This window comes from Aythya ferina (assembly GCF_964211825.1).
Source record: "Aythya ferina genome assembly, chromosome: 15".
NCBI lineage: Eukaryota > Metazoa > Chordata > Aves > Anseriformes > Anatidae > Aythya > Aythya ferina.
Genome location: NC_140314.1, coordinates 8728156 through 8748499, shown reverse-complemented (window position 1 = coordinate 8748499; position 20344 = coordinate 8728156). Strand labels below are relative to the sequence as shown.

The following is a 20344-nucleotide window of genomic DNA, read 5'->3' as shown; positions in this document are numbered from 1 at the left end:
CAGACAGCCCCAGCAGGGAAAATTGTTATCCTTTGCAGCAATTTATAACCTTCGAGAACAGGCAGAGGCCAGCAGCAGTCATGGCTTAATAGCAGTGATTTCAGGCTTTGTTTTCAAACTGCGTATTTAGTATCACGTTAGGATGCAGATAGGAGCCTTTCTCGGTCTGGCACTGTTTGATGCCCTGGGTATTTCCAGGGAAGTGAGTGGAGGGGCACAAAGTAAATCAGTGCAGAGTAGGGCTCCCTGAAAAAAAAAACCTGTCCTTAGTGGAGAATCCAGTTCCCAAAATCATCTAGCGGAGACAAACCACTTAACTAAAATAAATCATTGTGAAGGCAATTCAGAGAACAAGGGAGAAAATTGCTTTTGTTCTCCAGTCACAAACTCCAGACTGACAATCACACTGGGTACTTCCATGCTTTCTCGCTGGCTGGCCCTTTCCCAGCCATAGAGTCTTGTTTGCACCCAGACTTGCAGTCCTCATGTAGCAGAAAGAGGCCACTGGGCCAGATTCAGGTCACATAACAGTTTGGGTGATGGCAAAGGAATACGAAAATAGGTGGCCAGAGATGCTGCAAGTATGACCCCACTCTTCCAGTGACCTTCCTGGCCTGACCTGGATCCTGCAATGCTGGTCTGACTGCCCCATTGCTGCCCATAAAGATCATATATTACTGGTGATGGCAAGATTCAGGCTGGAGGCAGCCTCATTTCAGCAGTGGGAGCCATGATTCATTTCCTGTGGCCTATAGCTTGCGCGACATATGGCAATGTTTTTTAAAAACCCTGTGATGGAGACAAGGAGTGACAGCATGCACTCAAGGAGGGTGCACGACCACGTCCATCTGACAGTAAAGCTGGCACGTTGCTGCGGGTGGGCTCCTGCCTCCTTCCCTGCCCTGAGGAAACTCATGGACCCATGAGAGCCACCTCCGATGCTCTCCATCCTGGCATCCCAACCGTCTGCCTCCCCCAGGTGACAACGGAGCTGTGCTACGAGTGCTAGCTTGGGTTTGATTTTGTGTTTTTAACGGTGAGTCCAAGCAAGATAACACCCATGGCAAACCACGTATATTCTGGTGAACTCAAGGAGGTTAGGTTCCACCTTGAAAAAAGTATTCAGGATGCTTCTTGTCCTGTCCTGGGTGATCTCACTTCTCCTGAGATGCTGAAAGGTGTATTTAGCCACCTTGTGGAGTGCATTTTATCTCCATACAGGACCATTGCCTGGGCAAATCTGATGCAGCTAGGACCTTTTGGGACTCCAGACTAAATCATTTCAAGAAACTTGAAGAAAAAAAAAAAAAAAAAAAAAAAAAAGGTAGTCAGAAGTACAGAGTGCAAGCTCTAATACATTCAATAAGTCATTGGTGACAGCTGAAACTAACTTAACAGTGCAGTTGTGGAAGTGGTACTTAATTAACATTCTCCTGGGTTCCTGCTCTGAGCATCCAGAACTCCGTTCAGAAAGTGGCTGGAGGAAATTGTGTTGATGCTAGGGATGCAAGTAGTAAGCATGTTGCATCTAAAAGTGCCCATCAAAAAATAAAAATAAATAAATAAATAAAATAAAAATAAAAGAAACAATCTATCCTTCAAAAAAAATCCCTCACATAGATACTAATTTAGTTGCAATGGGGCGCAGCCATTTAGCATATGCCATTAATTGTGTAGGCTCTGTCACTGAGTGGAGACACGGCCACTGCTGGAAAATGCAGACATATTCCCCAAATGGCATATTAATAATGAGATCTTTCATAGGAGGATCCGTGACTCATTTGAGAAGAAAAACGGGTCATTCACTGCACTGAGCCATCTGAAGAAAACGGCAGCTTTTTTGGGGAGGGAGTTGTTCAGTTTCAACCAGAAAATGGAGAAGGCAAAGGGGGAGAGGACGGGTGGCTGATGCTGCTTCATGACATTAGCAGTACTTCCATTTTAAAGTAAAAATCCCCACCCTGAGAGGCATTTCATGCCTTGTAGGGCTGGATGCTAAAAAAATAAGATCAGGAACGGAAGAAACTGCGAGTGTCGCACAGCATCACGTCACCCCACCCAAAGCCACAAGCTGTCCCATCCTTCCTAAAGTCCCGTCCTGGTGGCCCCTGGGGTTGAAGGTACCACGTGCACAGGGATGCTTTGGATGCCTGCTGGTTCTCAGCTAACTTCCCAGGTAGCTGAGGTTCCCAGGTTTCTGGAATAATGTGTAATAGAGGAAGAGTTTATGGTAGATGCTGGATACAAACAAAAATGTCAAATCAGAGTGAGCCCTCTCAGTGCCCTGCCTGTGTTTCTGCCTGTACTCACTCAAGCATGAGCTGCTCCCTGCTCCTGTGTGATGCTGCTTGCATGCATGCGGGGTCCAGGGTGATAAATAGTACAGAAATCCTCATCGGCACAAGTATGTAGGGGGGATTAGATGGGTTACACGCAAAATGACAGCCAGCTCCCCCGCACAGCTACAGCAGAGCCTTTGTGAGGAGTTAATGCATAATAACAGGGCAGGTTACAAAGCTGGCGTTTAAGATTTCATTATAACCATAAATCTTACTGCTACTACAGAATTGTAATCACTTTCACAACCCAGCTAAATCCAGGGTAACTTTCTGTATTAGATGAATGCATTCATCATTCCCATTCAGCAGTTACTTGGGCCCATGACTTTCCGTGATGCTTTGGAGATTAACAAAGACCACAACCCTTTCCTGAGGGCATTTGCCCTCTGCCCTGATGAAAAGATTCACATTTCTTTGCTTTATCCCTCCCTTCTGCTGTTGCCTTCCCCTCCCTCTGCCCTCGACCTTCCACTTCAGAGCCATGGGCCCAGTGGGAGGGAGGAGACGATGGGGAAAGGATGCCCCTGTGCTGCATGCAGGGTGTTCCCTCCTCATGCAGACACAAAACAACCTCTGTCTGTAAACCTGATGCAGTGTCCTACCTCCAAATGTAATTATCTCAACAAGATAAAAGAGGAATTAATGGCAAGTGGATTTTCTCAGTTAAACAAATACTTGACAACCAACACTGAGCTCTTAAACTGCCACTGGACTGTGGATAAATTGACTCTCATGAACCAATGGCCACTGAGTCTAAACAGCATCCAAATCAAATTAATCTCCTCTCCAGGATAAAAACGCCTTCCCCACCCCTTTCAACAGCCACCTCTGAACATTGGACCTGGACCTGCAGCACCGTTTTCCCCTGGTGCTCCACCGCTTTGCACCACCAAGTGAAAATCAGTGAGCATTTAATCCAGGCTGGCCCTTTCCCAGACCACAAAGCCTTCAGGCATTCTGGAAGCTGAAGGAGGTGATTATTTCCCCTGAGAAATAACCCTCTAGCGCCTAGCTCCTGTCCCCATCACACAGGTGATGGTTATCCCCCAACCTGCCTCCTGGTTAAGCCTCCACACTTTCCTACCCCACAGCATGCCCAGACCTCTGAGTGCACCCAGATGAGGATATTTGATTACAGTCCTCTCCATGCTAACGGGGTGCAAGAAAGAAATCTCTTCCTGCAAATGCTTTCCTTTCTTTAGCAAGGTCTCCAGCAACTCGGATTTACTGTTATCCCAAACAACAGCACGATACAGACTTCAGACAGGATGAGCAGAGCAAACCTGCCCTGACTGCGGGGTTGTGTTACCTGCTCTGGGCAGTGGGATGTGGCTGTAACACACATCACACCCCAGCAAAGTTTCCATTTGGAAACATGCTCCATAGCCATACCAGTCACTCGTGCACAGCCCTGATGAGTGCCGGCACATCGGCACCCTGACAGGCAGCTCCACAAACACCGCAATCAACAGCCGAGAATAATTTTCAAGAAATACAAATGAGCAAATATCCGGTTGCCATGGCTACCCCAAGAGCCGGACAGTATTTTAACAGATGACAAAACACAGCTCCGGTTAGCCAGTGCAGCAGGAGCTCTGCATGCACAGCACCCTCTGAGGACACCACCCAAAGGAGCCCGAGGAGCATCACCCCCTCCTGCCGAGAGCAGCCTTGGCTGAGGTGGCAGCACAGCTGGGCACAGAGGACAAGGAGGACAGGAAGCAGTAGGAGGGCAGCAGCATCTTTAAGCAGCTCCAGTGAGTTCAGTGTGCTGGTGCCAGCTGTGACTCCCTTCCCTACCACATCACCTGCCTTCTGGCACCATGACCGTCAAGGATGACTGGCCTTACCAGCAGGAACCAATTACTCTCTCATTAGATCTGATCAACAGCACCTCCGATGATTTGCAACTGGGAATGGAAGTTTCCAGCCAAGGTGCCAAGTCCCTGCCAAGAGAAAGCATTTAGTAAAAGAGCTGGTCACCCTATTTACACCACACCAAAAAGGGCTGCAAACCCAGGACCTGTGCTCTCCATCACAGCAGTCTCCATGGGAAGCCCTCGCCTTTCCTGTTAACCCCTGGTGGAGGCAGAAACCCCCATGGCACAGAAGGGAAGCCCCCAATACACCAAACTCTGTCTCCTGCTCAGGGGCCACATCCTACTCAATGCCTCCTTGTAAATGGCTCCAGAACATCGCCACACCCCTTCCCCAGGGCAGCAGCAGTCTGAAAGGCTTTTAAAAATGTGCTTACCTTCTCAGAACCCCAAGTTTTGCTTATCAGCCTTGAACATAGGTGCTAAATGCTCATGCTATGCACAGACCAAAGGCAAACCAGACTCTGGGCAGGTTTTATGCACAATCTCAGGTTTTCAAAATGTAATGGCATTGGCAAAGGGTGGTGCAGGCTGCTCACAGCTGCACAAACCAAATGCACTGAGCCCAGCCCCTGCCTCGTGCCTCCTGCTGCGCTCCCCACATCACAGCACTCACTGGCTGTTTTGGAGGCTCAGAAGCTAGAGCTTGTCCTTGCAGTTTCCTCTCCTGGACGTCCAGCAGTGCATTTCAAGATACAAAAAGAAAATAATAATAGGAAAAAGAGAATTAAAAGGCAGTTGGTCCAAGCAGTCCCATCCCTCCTGCCTGTCATGCCAGAGCTGGGGGCAACATCATCTCTACAGACCGAGAAATGGGATACAGGAGGGCAAAGACATTTGTCACCAGTAGGTGATTATTTTGTTTGCTCCCACAGTATGTCACTGGCTTATCCTGAGTTTCAAGCATTACAATCATACATTATTTGGCTCCTAAAAATCCTGGAGAAGTAACAGGAGCCTCCTGCATACATTGCTTGCAAGTGGAGTAGCATGGGGGAATCCCCTGCTGCCAGCCTCCCAGTGCCTGTGGCCAGCAGCACAGAGACAGCCAAGGCAAGAGGGCAGCTGGGGATGATGGGCAGAGGCACAGAAAAATGAAAATAAATGTTCGGAAAAAATAAAACAAATGTTCAGCCTGAGGAGCTGCAGCTCCTTCTGGCCAAGAAAACACCAAGGGCACATCTCCTCCTCCACCAAGCAGACCCCATGGATACAGGAGTTCATCTGGAAGATTAAAGCTCCCTTTTTTGTTTCGAGTTGGATTTGACTGCTATGAAACAGAAGACACCAATAGTGGAAGAAGGGTGGTTTCTTTTTAAAGTAAGGATCCTGGAGCCTGAGGAGAAAGCAGGGGAGGTCTGCAAAACAAAGCCCCTATTAACTCTGGCCCCAACTTTCTGGTCATGCAAGTTCACTTCTTTTTACCTGGAAATGAAGACATTGATTGGAACTGACAGCTTCCGTAGGCTCTGCCCATTAGCAATATTTTTAGTCACTGTAGGGTCCAACTCTTCAAACGCTTTCCCAAGGGAACTTGTCAAACCTTTCCTTCAAAATGTCTCGAGCCACTTGCAGGGAAAAGTGGGGTTATTGGCTTGAGGGGTGCCGAGCCCTGCGGTGCTGAGCTCCCGGCTCCTCTGAACACAAGCACTGGGGAAGCAGCAGTGGGGAGGCAGCACCAGCCCCAGGCCCAGCTCTGCCCGTACCCAGCTGCCTCCTCCAGTGCCCAGCATTTTGCTAAACTTGTCGGAACCAGGAAGGCCCTGTTTCCACAGCTGGTTTCTTTACAAACCCTGGTTATCTGCATGCATTGTTTTCTGATGGCAGATGAAGCCCATGCCTGGGGAAACCACACGCTTTACCTCCTGCCCCACAAGCCCAAACCATCCAAAAAAAATTATTTTCACATATAAAAGGAGGAGGAAAAGCACAGAGCAAAGGTAATGAATGCATGGTATCAACAATAACTGGTATCATTTTATGGGTTAACCCATGCATCAGTGACTATGGTGCCTTTGAGGAGAGGGGCTGCTCACAGCACCCACCCCAAGATGCAGCCACCCTGGCTCATCTGCTTTTTCTTCCCTTCAGCACCATTTGTTCTTCAGCCACCAGTTCCAGGGGACACCAATTTGTCTAACCCTCTAGCCACTAAAAGAAAAACAAGGCAACCAACCCACAAAAGCCGTTCTCCATGGGGAAGCAGGGGGAGTCCTCCCCAGCTGACTCACTCAGGCTACGCAGCAGCAATAACTAACAAGTAATAGAGAAGGTTTGCTGTCCTGGAGGAAATAAATGGGCTTTGTCTTCTGGAATCTCACAGGCTGACAAAACATCAAGCGTGTGCTTGCCTCCTGTCTGACTCACGTCTTAACCAAGAGCTCCTGCCGGGGTGTGAGGTTCCTCATGCGCCTGTGACTGAGGAAAGACACAGCCTCCAGCCCAGTGCCAGGACAGCCCAGCGGCACGAGGCATTCCCCTCCTCACACCCTGATACCAGAAGAGTTGATTTTCGGGGGGATTATGGCACTGAGCCCCGGTCCCCAGTCTTGGGAAGGGCAGAGGCCAGGGCCAGCCGGCAGGTTCAACATCACAGCCTGCACAGGCCCAGGAGGACATGGTCCTCAGCCTCTGTGCTGCCCAGAGCACAGGGGAGTTGGGAGAGCCTGAACAGCACACACTTTCTCCCCATATATATTTCTCCCTTGCCTTCCCAATATATATTATATATAAATACAAATTTATTTTATATATATAATACATTTTAATATGTATATCTTTTAAATACACACCAGGGATTACCTCATTTTAGAAACTGGCTCCTATACACATGTTCCCACCAACAACCACAGCCTTACCCCCACCAGCTTTCACATTTTCACTCCAAGCTCCCAGTTCAGCCAAAAGCAGCAGTGACACTGGGGGAAGCTGTGTCAGCCCCGTTGCCCTTTACCTCATTGCACCCAATGTAATCACTCTGGAAAGTGTGAGCTTTCAGAGGTTATGTGTTTCAGATGGTGACATCAGGGGTGACCAAAGAATTTTATGTGGATGCTTTTACTCATCTTCACAAGGGATTTGCCTTGGTTTTGTGTCAAAAGGTCCCTGCCCTGCCTGGGACACCCTGTGGAGAAGCTCCTGCACGTCCAGAGAAGCCACCACCATGTCTTGAAGCTAGTTTTAAAAGGAGAAGGAAATTTGGTTTCTTATTTTATTATTGTGTGGGGAAATAAATCTGTATCTATAGCTATCTATCTGTATGTTCTATTCAAAGGATCTGTGAAAGCAATGATGTTTTATATGCCAGTGACAAGTTTATAGGAAGCAATTAGGAGGAATTAGTATTACATTTTCTCTTTAACAGCAAAAAGTTGAACCTGCCCACAGCTGAGAGGCACAGACATGCCGTTTAGCACGTGTGCATGTTATATGCATACACATACACGCAGATATCCCCTTACAGCACACCACAGCTGCTCGGGGCACTTCCCTTCCACCCACACCAAGTTGCTTTGTCCTGACCAGGCAACGCCCAGCCCCGGCCCCAGCCCTTCCCCGTGTCCCCTGCCTCCTGTTCCTCCGCTTCTGCCTGTGGTGCCCTCATAGAGCTGCATGCTCTGAGGAAGAAGAGCATTTTTATTTAATTCTATTTTTATTGTATCATTATTTGTATTTTTTTCTTTTTATTTCTTATTTTATTCTTTTTTAATTTAGTTTTCGTTATTACTATTATTAATTTTATTAGTTTATTTGTCTATTCTATCTTTTAATTCTTTTTTATTTTCTCATTTTTACTTGATAATTTAATCTCTCTTTTAATTCCATATTTTCCTTTATAATTTTTTCTCTATTATTATTATTTTAGTTGTTGATTTTATGTTTTAAGGAAGCTCAGCAGTGATTCTCTCCCCTCAGGCACCCTGCTGGGCTCCCCCACAGCCCCAGTTTCACCAAAACCCCACAAACCCCCACACACATGCAAGAAGCAGGGTGCCAACTCCTACCAAGCAACTCGAACTCAACCCCCACCCCCAGACAAGTGTCCCCCAAAATGATGCCCCTGCTGGGTGAGGGCACCCTGCCGCCCCCAGCTGGCACACATCAGCCCCCTGCCACCCTCCTGCCACCCACCCAGCCCAAATCGGGTGTTGGTGGCCCAATGCTGCCCACCTGCCCTCGGCCCTGGGGGGCTCCAGGTGAGGCAAGTGCCAGGCATGAGGCTTGTCCCAGGGGGCAAGTTGGAGAACCCACTGCTGCCCCCAGCTCCTGCTCACCACAGAGCCAGAGCCACCTCCGTCACTTACTTCAGCAGGGAGAAAATAATGCCCACGACACAAAAGCATTTTGTGTAACTTAACAGAAGACTGGCACCTTTTCCCTGCTCATCTCACATCAACAAACACAATCTTTTTTTGCTCTCTTTTTTTTTTTTTTTTTTTTTTTGCTAACAGTTTGTTGCATTAATAAAATAACAGATTTCCTCCAACATGGTGAAATAGTTTATTTAAAACCCAACCCCAAGCTTAAATCTGGGGCCTCCTTTGCTCTGCAGCACGCCTCCCATCACTGCTTCCCTGCAGGGAGAGCTTCGCGGCTCTTTCCTTCACATGAGGCCTCCTCCATGCCGTGACATCCTGGCTGGCTCGTCCCCGCTGAGGTGGCACAAAGCCAGGGTGCAGGATCAGTCCAGGGCCAGAGAGGGAATTTTGCAGACGAAGGGGAAGGCTCGGCCACAGGCGTTGTCATTCCAGGAGCGCAGTGCTGCCCCAAAAACAAGGCATTAGTGAGGAACGAGGTTCAGGGCCTTTAGGGTTTTGGCTTGCAGCATAGGCAAGGCCATGCTGTGCTTCAGCAAGAGCCCATGGTGTGAGTGATGGACAGGATGATGGCCAAGGGATGGGTTTTGCAGCAGGCCACGTGTGGGAGGGGGAGATGACAAAATTTGATCTTTGACTAAATTTAGGGATTCTCTAGAGTGATGTTCTCCTGCTCTGGGAGAGGAGATGGGCTGTAGGCAGAGGGAAAGCATATGTGTGTGCGTGTGTATGTGTTTATAAAGAAAACACCCTTCTCTACAGAGAAAAAGGGAAAATAAATAATAATAAAGATTTAAAATGCAAATCACCACCCTGCCAGCAGCCTCTCCAGAAAAGCCCGAGCAGCAGCTGGAATTTATTCGCATGCAAGCAGCACTCAGTGCGCCCTTGAGCGCCGCATGCCGCGCTTACCGCTGCTGGCCCGGTACCAGATCTGCACGCAGTCCTCCTCCTCTGGGATGGAGTGGATGCCGTCGTCGGGCTGGCTGCCGTCCCAGTAGTTGTAGTCATAGGAGGAGCCATCCGTCCACTCGAAGTTACCCTCCTGCAGGGCACAGGCAGAGGGAGAAATGTGGTCACCGCAGAGCTGCCAACCCCCAGGCACCCATGGCCACGTGCCCAAGCAGAGACAGGTGCGAGACAGCTCAAGGACATGGGGAGAATGGGCCAAGCACTACATTGGGGTTGTGCAGCTGAAAACTTACAGGGAAGCAAAGTTTTACAATAAATTTTACAGGTGATGCCCAGGGCCGCTGCAGGAGCAGAGGCAGGGGGAGCTCACCTGCCGCAGGTCGTTGAGCCCTGTCCAGATGTCAGTGGGGATGCCGGGCACACGGCTATTCACCAGGTCGTACACGAACACATTTTCTTCCCAGCTGGCAAAACAGCACAAAACACAGCAGTCAAGAGGTTATGGCAGGCAAAGGGTCATGGACATGCCCCTCATTTCCACCCCAGGTCTGGACAAACAGGCCTCTGTGTTGTGATTGCTAGTGAGTTGGGGCTGGGTCTTTGCCAAAGGTGTGTAGGGTGAGGGAGAGGGAGCATGTGTAATCGTGTTAGATCTCTACCCCTTTTTCAAGGATAAAAAACGGACTTTGGAGGGAATTTGGGGAATTCCTGCCAGTGCAGCAAAAGGCATTTTCTACACCATCTTTGCATGCCCAAGGCATCGGGCCTGCCCCAGCTGTTGCACAGAGGTTGTGCTGCCTTGGTGGCACCATGCCTGCGTCCCTGCTTCCCCAGGAGGAGGATGTGCCCGTGGCTCTCACCTGTGAATGGAGGCCAGCTTCGCTGATCTGATGCCAATGGAGAACTCAGCACAGTAGAGGTCGGCTTCAGCCCAGGTTTTGTTGATGGGGAAGTACCGGTAGCAGTGGCCTTCATACTCTGTCCAGAAGAGAGGGCAGGAGTAGGCGTGCACGGGCTCTGGCAGGGCTGGGGCAGAGCAGAGAACATGCAGGATGCAGGTGCTACGGGAGAAGCAGCACCCAGCCCTGCTCCCCACCAACAAACTAATGCCATATACGTGGAAAAAAAAAAAGCAGGTTTTGCAGAAGCCAAGTGTAAGTTAGCTAAAACCCAAAGAAATTTTGCAACAGCCACGAGTTTCGAAATTTACTGTCTGCCTAGGAAAATCAGGAGGCTTGCAATGCAAACCTGTTTGATGTGGCTTCAGGCAGGGGGTGCTTTAAATGAAGGCGCTCACTTGTGCTACTGCAGATAACAAGATAAGGGCTGCTCTCGCCTCCATCAGACAGCACTGGGGCCTGTGCTAGGACAGAGCTGGCGCTGGGGCTGCAGGGTCACATCCACATACTGCCCTCCTGCTCACACCTCCTAGAAGACCAGATCGCATCTTCCCCCCCAGCAACCCCCCTTACCGCCCCCATGTCCTGGCCTGGCGGCAGCCGTGCATGTAGGCACGCCTTGGATTTCGGACCAAAAATAGCCCCGTGGAGGCTGCAGGGAGTGGTGCAGCTCTATCTGCCTCCCTGGGAGATAAGAGCTGGGGCCCCACAGAGCTATGATGGCTCTTTGGTAGGACTGGCGAGCTCCCCCCAATGAGGCTATTTTGGGGGCACAGGAGGCATTTCTGGGGCCTTTGCATAATATAAACACTGCAGCAGCGTTAACGCGTCCCTCTGCCAGCTTCCTCTGAGCAGAAGGGAGGACACAACACACACCATGCCCCAACAAACACTAACACATGCAGGGTCCCCAAAATCATGTAGTAAATGGGTTTAACCCTTGTAGCTCCTGGTTTTTAAGCCTTGGGGTGTCACCAGTTCCTCCAGAGCCAGCCTCTGCATCCCCACCGGATCCTGCCAGAGCGACTGCGGTGCTGGGAGCAGGAGTTAGGGCACACCGAGTCCTTGGGAGAGGCAGATGCCACTGAGCTACCCAAGCAGGTAACAGACTTAAGCCCAAAGAGGTCAGGGCGCTGCTGAAGGGCCTCCGGTGTTGAAGGGCCTGGGGGGAAATCGCTGTGACTGCGGGTCATGGGTGGGCAGAGTGAATCCCTGCCAACAGCCACATTCAATGTAGCAGCAGTGAAGGCAATGTTGGTAGGGAGAAAAAGGAGAAATTAGATGAATTCAAAGCTGAGTGGAGCTGAACTCTTCTCCAGCAGCTCCAAGTGATAATTTCATGTATCATCAGCTCTTTCATACAGGTTCTTTGAGCCGTTCCCAAACACCCCTCCTGAAGCTGCTTTAGAGCACACAGCAGACAAGCCACAAAGGCAAAGCGCACTTCTGTTCCCCTGACATCCCGAGGCAGCCCCACTTCATCCCCCTGCTGCACTCCCTGCAGGTGCTGTGGCTTTGGGCAGCTCAGAGGGGCTGCACAGCCTCTGAGGAGTAACGCCAAGGCACACCTGGTCAGAAGCAAGGGGAGCAGCTTTAGAGGAGCGTGGCAAAGCCAAAGGCAGCTCAGAGGTGGTGCGGGACTCAGAACCATATCCAGCCAGCCTTTCTCTGGAAAAACCTTAGAACAGCCCTCAGAAGAGCGAATTATTGGTGGTGTGCCAACAGAGCAGGACCAGGAATGCCACAAGCTGATGCGATTTCCTGCGGCATGGCACTGGCCAGGGGCCCCTGTCCCCATCGCCAACAGCCCGGGGCAGGGGCAGAGCGCCATATCCAGGGGACGGGGCTGCAGCAGACAGACACCACCAGCAACTGGCTCTTTTATAGAGGTGTAAAAAGCCCTGACGAACTCTTCACCTCCAGCAGCATGGTGGTAAAATTCACGGGGCTGAAGCCAGCGGCTCCCTGCCTTCCCATGGCACTGTGAATCACAGCAGGCCCCCAGCACCCCCCTCCTTGTCCTGAGTAGCCAAAACCTAGCGTGAGATGGAGACAGTCCTCCTTTGTTATTCTGCGCTGCTTCCCATTAGGTAGCATTAATTTGATGAGCTTCAACGAACCAGAGGTGCCTGAAGGAATTTAAGGTTAAATATACCAAAAAGGAAAAGAAGGGAGGTCAGCATTTAATTAGCATCCTCTCTGTCGGGTCAGGATCAGAGGCTTTGGCACTCTCTTTGGAGGAGAACTTCTGCTCTTACATTTACAGGCAGCAGCAACTGGGGGTGCTGCCCTGATCTGGGAACTGCAGGGGCTATTTTTAGCAGGAAAGCCATAAGAAATTGTATGCATGTGTGTATGAGCATACTCACAGCTCTGTAGGAAAACTTCATAACCTAAGCCAGCAGCTGATAGTGGTATTTGATGAAAAAAGAAATGGGGGAAGCACTGGGGGGATATTCAGACCAGATTCTCACCTTTAAGCGTCCCAGCAAAACATTGCCCTCGGCAGCATCAGCTCCTCTGGGCTGGAGCCACACCTGCAGCAAAGCCACCACCCATGGGACCATGTCCCTGCCATCCCTTTGTCCCCAAATTTCTAGCAGAAAATGAGGGCACGAATCCTTCCGTCCTTCCTTTGCCTTTTGCAGTGCAGCAGTTTTATGGCCAGGGATGTGTTTAAATGCATCAGTGGCAAAATGGTTGTCCACACTTGGCTGAAGATAAGATCTGTGTCAGGCAGATAATACTTACCCAGAAAAGCTGGAAAACAGGAATTTGGGGTCAGGAAAAGAGCTCTGTGCTCTCTGAATGTGTTTTGGTACCAATACAACTGGATTCTTCCTATTTAGTGATTTGCTGAAACCCAGCTCAGAGGCTCCAGGATCCCCCTAACAGGAAAAATCCCGTGTCAGAGCTGTGTAGAGTCTGACAAAGCTCTGGCAGAAAGTTTCACTTCCCCGAATGGCTGCTTTCCAGTGACAAATCACTGAGGGAGAAAACCCCAGGCAGTTCCATCAGCCTTTGTGTCCCGGGATGCTACTGAAGAAGCAAAGCACTGACTGCGCGACTCCCCGACTCAGCAGCAAAGGCGAAGGGCAGGCTTCTCCCTACCAGCTCCATGCCAAGGCTGCGTGCTGCTTCTCCAGCAGCCAGTAGCTTGGAGAGACAAAGGCTGGGGCCAGGACAGGGCTGGTGAGAGATGCCCGTGCAGGGAAGACCCCTGGGGGGATGCAGCTCCACCGAAGCGCTTTGGACAGTGGGTAGGACCAGGTCAGCAGCTGATGGCTTACCAAAAGCTTGTAGGTTCTAGGAGAGACCTCACTGACGTGTATGGTCTTAAAACACCCCTCCTGGCACATCTGTAAGCTGATGCTGCCTTCTGACCTCAAAGAGAAAGCTACCCTGTGTTGGAGCTGCTGACTGGTGGTCAGAGGGGAAACTGAGACTACAGGGCCGGGACCAGGCAGCCCAGGACCCTCCAGGACGGCTCCAGCTGAAGCATGGCTGGGGATAGGGGTCACTATGCCAAATGAGGCAGAGCCCACATCCTCCTTATTGACTAAAACCAAAGAATAAGAGGAGTTTGATGGGCAGGAGCATGTAGCAGAGGCTAAGACAGTGCTACTGTGTGATACTGAGATGCCTCAGGTCACCAAGGGCTTTAGGAGCACATCCTTAACACTGACACCATGCTCGTTACTGACAAAGAGCCCCACCTTTGTGCCATTTGTAACACAGATCTTTCCTTAACAGATAAAAAAACCTCATGCTCAGTGGCCACATTCAAAACAAGCAGCTCATGGAGGGTTTTTGGTCTCCTTGTGTCTGGGGGATGCAGGGAGCTGGAGGGGAGGGCAGCCACTGATGGACACGGAGACCATTTAATGACCCGACGGTACCTTACACACCCTGAAGTGGGTTTTTAAGCGCATGTTACAAATGTCCAAGTAAAACTTTAAACAGCTGTTGAAGCACATTGGGAAAGTGACTCCCCTTCACGCAGAGAGTGTTTTGCTTTTTAAATCTCTGTAACAAAACCAAGCTGTCTCTACAGATTAAAATCTTCTGCCACATCCATTTGGAGATACGAGGCTGCCACAGCCGCCCCCCTGCAGCCCACAGTAACAGATAGGAGTTATCTTGCATTTTTCCTCCTTAATTAGTGCTGGTGAAGTTCCCGTTGATTGGCTGGCTGGGAGGAAACCCAGGCTCTATTGCTCCTTTTTCTCACAAACTCTCTGAATGACACTTAAGGGTCCCTTTCTGCTCGCATCAGCCGTAAACGTGACAGGGTGCACCGTGCAATGATCACAGGTTCCTGCTCCCCCTGGCCCCATCAGAAAGTTTGCAGGAAACCAAAGTGACACAGAGCGGCTGCCGCCACACCATGCTCCAGGTTTACAACCAGCCCAGGAAAAAACGGGGAATGGGGAGGGAATCTCACATCGGTGGCCTTTTTTCAGGGACAGGAGGTGCTCCTCTGGCACCCTGGCACACCAGCTCGCATCACTATGGGCAAAAGCCCAGCTGCCTGCACACAAAGCCAGCAGAGAGAGCCTCAGCGTCCAGGGAGATAGCAGGGCTGCTTGGGGCACCCAGGAGAAGAAGAAAGTTGATTTCGAGGCAAGCCTGAGATTTCTGGAGCGAGACAAACCGGCGAGCCAGCTGCCGCCCCTCCGAGACCCCTAAACCCCCCCCTAAGGGGCCATCCCCATCCTGCACGGGCGGTGCGGGATTAAACCCCCTCCGGGCGCTTTGCACTCACCTTGGCTGATTTTGATGTTGGTCTGGGGGAAAGCCCCGGCGGCCAGCAGCGCGGCGGCCAGCAGCGCGCACACGGCGCGGCCCCAGCCCATCACCGCGGCACCGGGCGGCTCCGCGGCGGGACGGGGGCGGCTGCGGGCAGGGGGCGGCTGCGGGCAGGGACCGCCCCGCACCTCCCCGCTGCGGCCCTCCGCCCTCCACGGCCCTCGAGCGGGGGCGGAAAGATGATTTTCGTGGATCCCCCCCGCCCCAGAAGCGAAGCAGAGATGCTTTTCGTGGGTTTCTCCACCCTAGGAGTGAGGCAGAGAAGCTTTTTGTGGGTTTCTCCCCCCCCCCCCCCCCCCAGGATCAAGGCGGGGATGGTTTTCATGGCTTTTATTTCTCATTTTTTAATCCGTTGCCACCTCTTTTTGCACCTTCTTTACCTTTTTTTGGTGATGTCGCAGGAGAAAGCCTGCTCCGTTCGCTCACACGCTGCCCCCACCGTGCTCGTGCAGCCCTGTAACATCACACAGTCTGCAGCTACAAACAGCGATGGGACGGAGGCTCTTCCACATCTCCTTTCCATGGTCAGAACTGTATTTGGAAATAAACTTCAGTTTTTGAAAATCTTGTGTAAAGTCCTTCTCTAGTTGCAGCACATGTGTGCTATGAAAAGCCGTGGTCCAGCTCCACTTCCAATTTCTGCCTTCAGCCAGCACTGAATGAGCTGCTTGGGAACACAGTCAGTGCCATTCACATTTTATTCTCAGCTACAGATTAACATTTTCAAGTTTTTCTGGGACTTGAGGTGGGATGACTCCTGTTTTTACAGGCAGGATTCAAGTAGAAAGAATTTGGGATGCCCCAAAGCTTTCAGTAAAGTATCCAGACTTAATCCAGAGCCAGCAGCTCATGAGATCCTATATTAGATTTTCTTTGCATTAAATAAAACATTTTAAGAGAACTCCTTCCCCCTTTCATTTGTAGTTCCATATACTGATCCAAAACTATACTGCTCAAGGAAAGGTCTATTGATACACCAGACTACTACAAATGAAGGAGTTCAGACTTAGCATTAGAAGACCATCATGTGCCTTCTCCTTTCTCAGCTGTGCACAACTCCCAGATAAAGCTGGTATTACAGGCAATTATCAGCAAACTATAGAACAAAACTCTGGTACACATTAATTCACTCAAAGTTTCCATCTCCAGCACTTAAGCAAAGCACATGGTGGGTCTCCAGTCGTCTTCAGTGGATGCACAAAGCTCGTGCTGCTGCCCATAGATGACAGGTGGAAGAATAGTGAGGCCAGTGACTGCTGAAACCACCAGCCCTTGTCTGAGCCTTTGCAGGCTGCAGGAACAGGTCAGCATCCTCCAGTGTGCTTGCCCAGGGCTCCCTCTGCACCGTGATTTAGCAATGAGGTGAGCTGGGAGGAAAGCCAGAGAAGAGAAGGATTTGCTGTTGCCCTTGCTGTGGGACAGGAGAGGAATTTCACCTGCAGAATTACCTTTAACTCACAGAGACAGACCAGAACTGAAATCCATCACCTGTGGCAGAGAAGCTCGGCAAGGACACCCACGGGCAGCCCAGTGGCAGCCACTGTCCCTGCAGCTGGGGCTGCCAACACACCAGCTGTGCTGGGGAGCAGCCGGGAGGGATCCAGGCATTGCAGCTGTGCCTCACAGGTGGGCAGCCGGGGGCTTCCCCAGCTGCAGCATGTGAGTGATGGCACCACAGCAAGGCCACCACGGCCCTTTGCCACCCTGTGCCTGGGGATGCATGGTGCTCTGCCCTGGAGCTGCTGCGAGATGGCTTCTTGAGGCAGGGAGGCAAGGACATTTCTTGGAGGAAACCACATGCACCCGAATCATCCCTTCCCTGCTCAAACCCATCATGGCTGCTGCTGAAGAGCTTCTGTTCAACAACATTCAAAGACAGTGGGTACTCAAATACCAGAAAACAGACACAGGGGCTCACAGCTCCCAAGGGGTTTGGCTCCATCCGATGTCACCCTGCACATGTGCCATGAGAAAGATCTCCTTGTGCAGCATCTCTGTGCTCCAGCACGGAGCTGGGTGCCTCTATTCCCCAGCTGCAGAGCACTGATGTTTGCACTGGCTGTCAGACAGCTGATGGGGTTCTTCCTCCAAAATGAAGATACAGAAAGTCCTGTGTTGAGCCCTGCTGTCTTGCAGGTGACATCCTTCTGTAGTTTGATTTGTGAATGAGCTGTAAGCAAGAAATGGATTTTCACGCAGACCCACCATTGATAAATAAAACAATTTTAAAACTATATAATAACTTGGGGCCCACTCCTGCAGAGTACAAACCCACAGCCCCATGCAGACATGTGTCAGACCCCTGTGCTTCAGGTGTATGTACTCTGGCCAGGAGCCCTGCCCCACAGGAACAAGGCGCTGGGCTGGCCATCAGGTCATCAGCTCTGCCCCAGTTTCCCCTAAATAACTCCAGGATCATCTGCAGTAGGAAGGGGTGAACTCCAACCTTCCAGCTTTCCTTGTGCCATGGACGTAACTGAACTCAACACAACGATGAACTCTGCCAACAAGTACCATCTCAGCATGCATGGCACAATTAAATAGATTTTTATTTTCAATAAATATACAATCTGCATCATACCAGACAATATGCTGTGGGAAAAAAAATGTACAGAAGCAACCAATAGGACAGCCTGACTGCAGCTAAGTTCACGTGGTGACCTCGAAAACTACCTCGGTTAACACACACAACACAGAAAGAGCCACTGCAGTCTGTCAGGGAATTAAAATTGTGCATTTGGGGTGTTCTTAACTGCAAAAGTCCCCACAGCAGGTTTCTTTTGCACAACATAGGGAAGTATTGGAAAGTATAAGTGCTACTGGAGACGTTTACTTCGCTATATCATCACGGTATCTACTTGACACACACAGACTGCTATGGAGAGTGGCAGACCTCACTGCTGACGGTACAACAGACCCGCGTGCACGGGACTGCGTGTGCCTGGCACGTACTAACAGGAGCTTAATTCTGTTGAAACAAGTACAAGGACAAAACTGGAGCCAGAGTCGATTTCACCACAGCTTCTACCATTTAAAAAAACATCCTAGCCTAATTACCACGTTCACCAACGAGAGCACACAGGTACGTATATCTCCGAGAGGACAAGTCATGGATTTGGACCATAAGGAGAGCAGAGGCAACTCAAAACTCTTCCCCATCTCGGCATGTCCAGCGGCACCTCCGCCTGCAGCCCGCCCTGCTCTGGATGATGCTCTCCATCGCTAAAAAACAGCGGAGCCGGACGCGGGTAGTAACAGGTCCAGCTGGCCAGGCCACTGGTGGCCCCAGGGGAGCTGCTGGCATGGGACCCGGTGGGACATGGTTGGTGCTGCGGAGGTTTGCACAGAGGCCAGTGCAGCCAGGCGGGTACCGGCAGCTGCTTCAGTCCAATGGAGCTGCTGTGGGGTGGGTGTGAGGTTGGGTGTTTTGGTGGTTGGGGTTTTTTCCCCCACCTCGTCCGCCTGCTCGGTTTGGCTGCCGCTGGTGCCACAGCTCATGTCACCTCCAGGGATGCCGGGGAGACGCGGTCGCACTCCTCCCGGGAGCGCAGGCTGTGCCACTGCTCCACGGCCGTCCGGTGCGCGTTGAGCATCCGGCGCCAGTGGTTGGACTCGGGGGCACCTGTGGAGTATTGGCCGATGACGATCCTCCCGATGAAGTCATTGCTGCTCTTCACGTTGTGCCCATACACTGCAGGAAGCAGAAACAGGGACAGGTCAAGGTCAGTGCACCACACATCCACCCTGAGCCCTGCCTGCTCGAGGATGGCCATCTCCTGTGGCCGTGCCACCCCAGCGCTGCACGGCTCCCGTGGCCTCTCCAAGACCAAATCCACCCTTAACAGTGAGCATCTTGCCTGCCACACACGGATGGCGGGACACCATAATTTTCAGCATGTAGCTCAGCACCTCAAAATCATCCAAAAGACCCACTGAGCAGTTTGGAAGCAATAAGAGAAGCTGTACTACAGGTTAAAATACAGTTCAAATAAATAGGGCCCACAAATCCAGGGTGGTATTTAGCAAGAACATGGTGACCAATTACACCTTCTGAAGAACAGCCGGAATCTTTGTCCAGGCACACTGGGATGCTGAAACACGCGGAACAGCCTAGACCTGGGTGAATGAACAAGAATCACCCTCTGGAGCATGACATCCTTGTCATCCTCCAAACGCAAACGTTAATGACTCCTTCTAATGATAATCATATCATTCCCAAATTAAAGACACGAATCACACACACACAGGCTGTCAGCAGGATGTTTATACAGAACCAATTTTCCATAATTATCACTTGTTAAAAGTCCAGGGAAGTAACCAAGGGAGAGATGCAAGCCTAACGCCCCGTCCTTTGTATTAGCCCAGCCTCGCGGAACAAAAGCTTGCAGACAGCCGCAAACTATAATTACGGGCCTGATCCTGGCAAATGCTGCGCACTCCTGTTGGACAGGCATAAAAGCACTTTGTGTTTTGAAAAATAAAGCTTCACATCATTAGAAAGTTGAACCAAAAGTCTGCAAAAGCTGAAGCCAGGATATCCACAGGCACTGGCTAGAATATTAAAGATTAAAAACCTTTCCCATGAAAGAGGGGGAGTTTTAAGAACAAATGTCTGCAGGGGCTCCAAAATCCATGCAGGTTTGTGCAGCCAGAGGAGGTTCAAAGGTGGGCACTGGCACAGAGCCCCTCCAGCACTGCCAGCAGAGCCAAATCCAGGATCCCTCATGGCAGTACCAAATGCACCCTTCTAGGCAGGCAGGTCACTGAGCAGCAAGCACCTGACCCCTATTTAAGGGTGCATTTGCTATCATAATATATCCTGTGATTAATTAATATTGCTTTAATATGCTACCTAGCATATCTGCCATCTCCATCCTTATGCAAGTGCTGACTGCAAGCTGCTGTACCAGGATGGGACCTTGCTCTGGGTGACTCAGGTGCTGCCTGCTAGTGCAGTCCTGAAATAAAACTGTGCAAGCTTGCATCTCACTTCATGCCTTCTGACAGCTTTGACACGTGCAGTTTAAGGGCTGAGATGCTCTGCTCATCGAATAACCTGGGGATATTTTTGGCAACATCAAAGATGGTGCTTTCATGGACACAGGAGCCATGCAGGCTGCTCTGTGCCGCCATGGCATGTCCAGCATCACGGCCAGTCCACTTGCCACTAGCTCAGCTGTCTTTACACCACA

At 50.7% G+C, this 20344-nt stretch overlaps 2 protein-coding genes across 6 annotated transcripts in view; both read right to left on the bottom strand.

Annotated features, from left to right (window-relative positions):
* Positions 1–8702: 8702 nt before the first annotated feature.
* On the bottom strand, positions 8703–15199 carry CLEC19A (C-type lectin domain containing 19A; the record flags this gene model as incomplete). The annotated part of the gene is made up of 5 exons (XM_084536734.1): positions 8703–8977; positions 9445–9577; positions 9815–9908; positions 10305–10470; positions 15109–15199. 5 exons carry the CDS (start codon positions 15197–15199, stop codon positions 8898–8900), a joined length of 564 nt encoding a protein of 187 aa, XP_084392860.1. The 3' UTR covers positions 8703–8897.
* Positions 15200–17683: 2484 nt separating this feature from the next.
* The window catches only part of SYT17 (synaptotagmin 17), a 38319-nt gene continuing 35658 nt past the window's right edge, over positions 17684–20344 (bottom strand). For all 5 annotated transcript variants that reach the window (XM_084536891.1, XM_084536890.1, XM_084536892.1 and 2 more), the window contains one exon: positions 17684–18843. In XM_084536891.1, the coding sequence (XP_084393017.1) occupies positions 18647–18843 (197 nt within the window). In that variant the 3' untranslated portion in view covers positions 17684–18646. The remainder of the gene's footprint in view (positions 18844–20344) is intronic.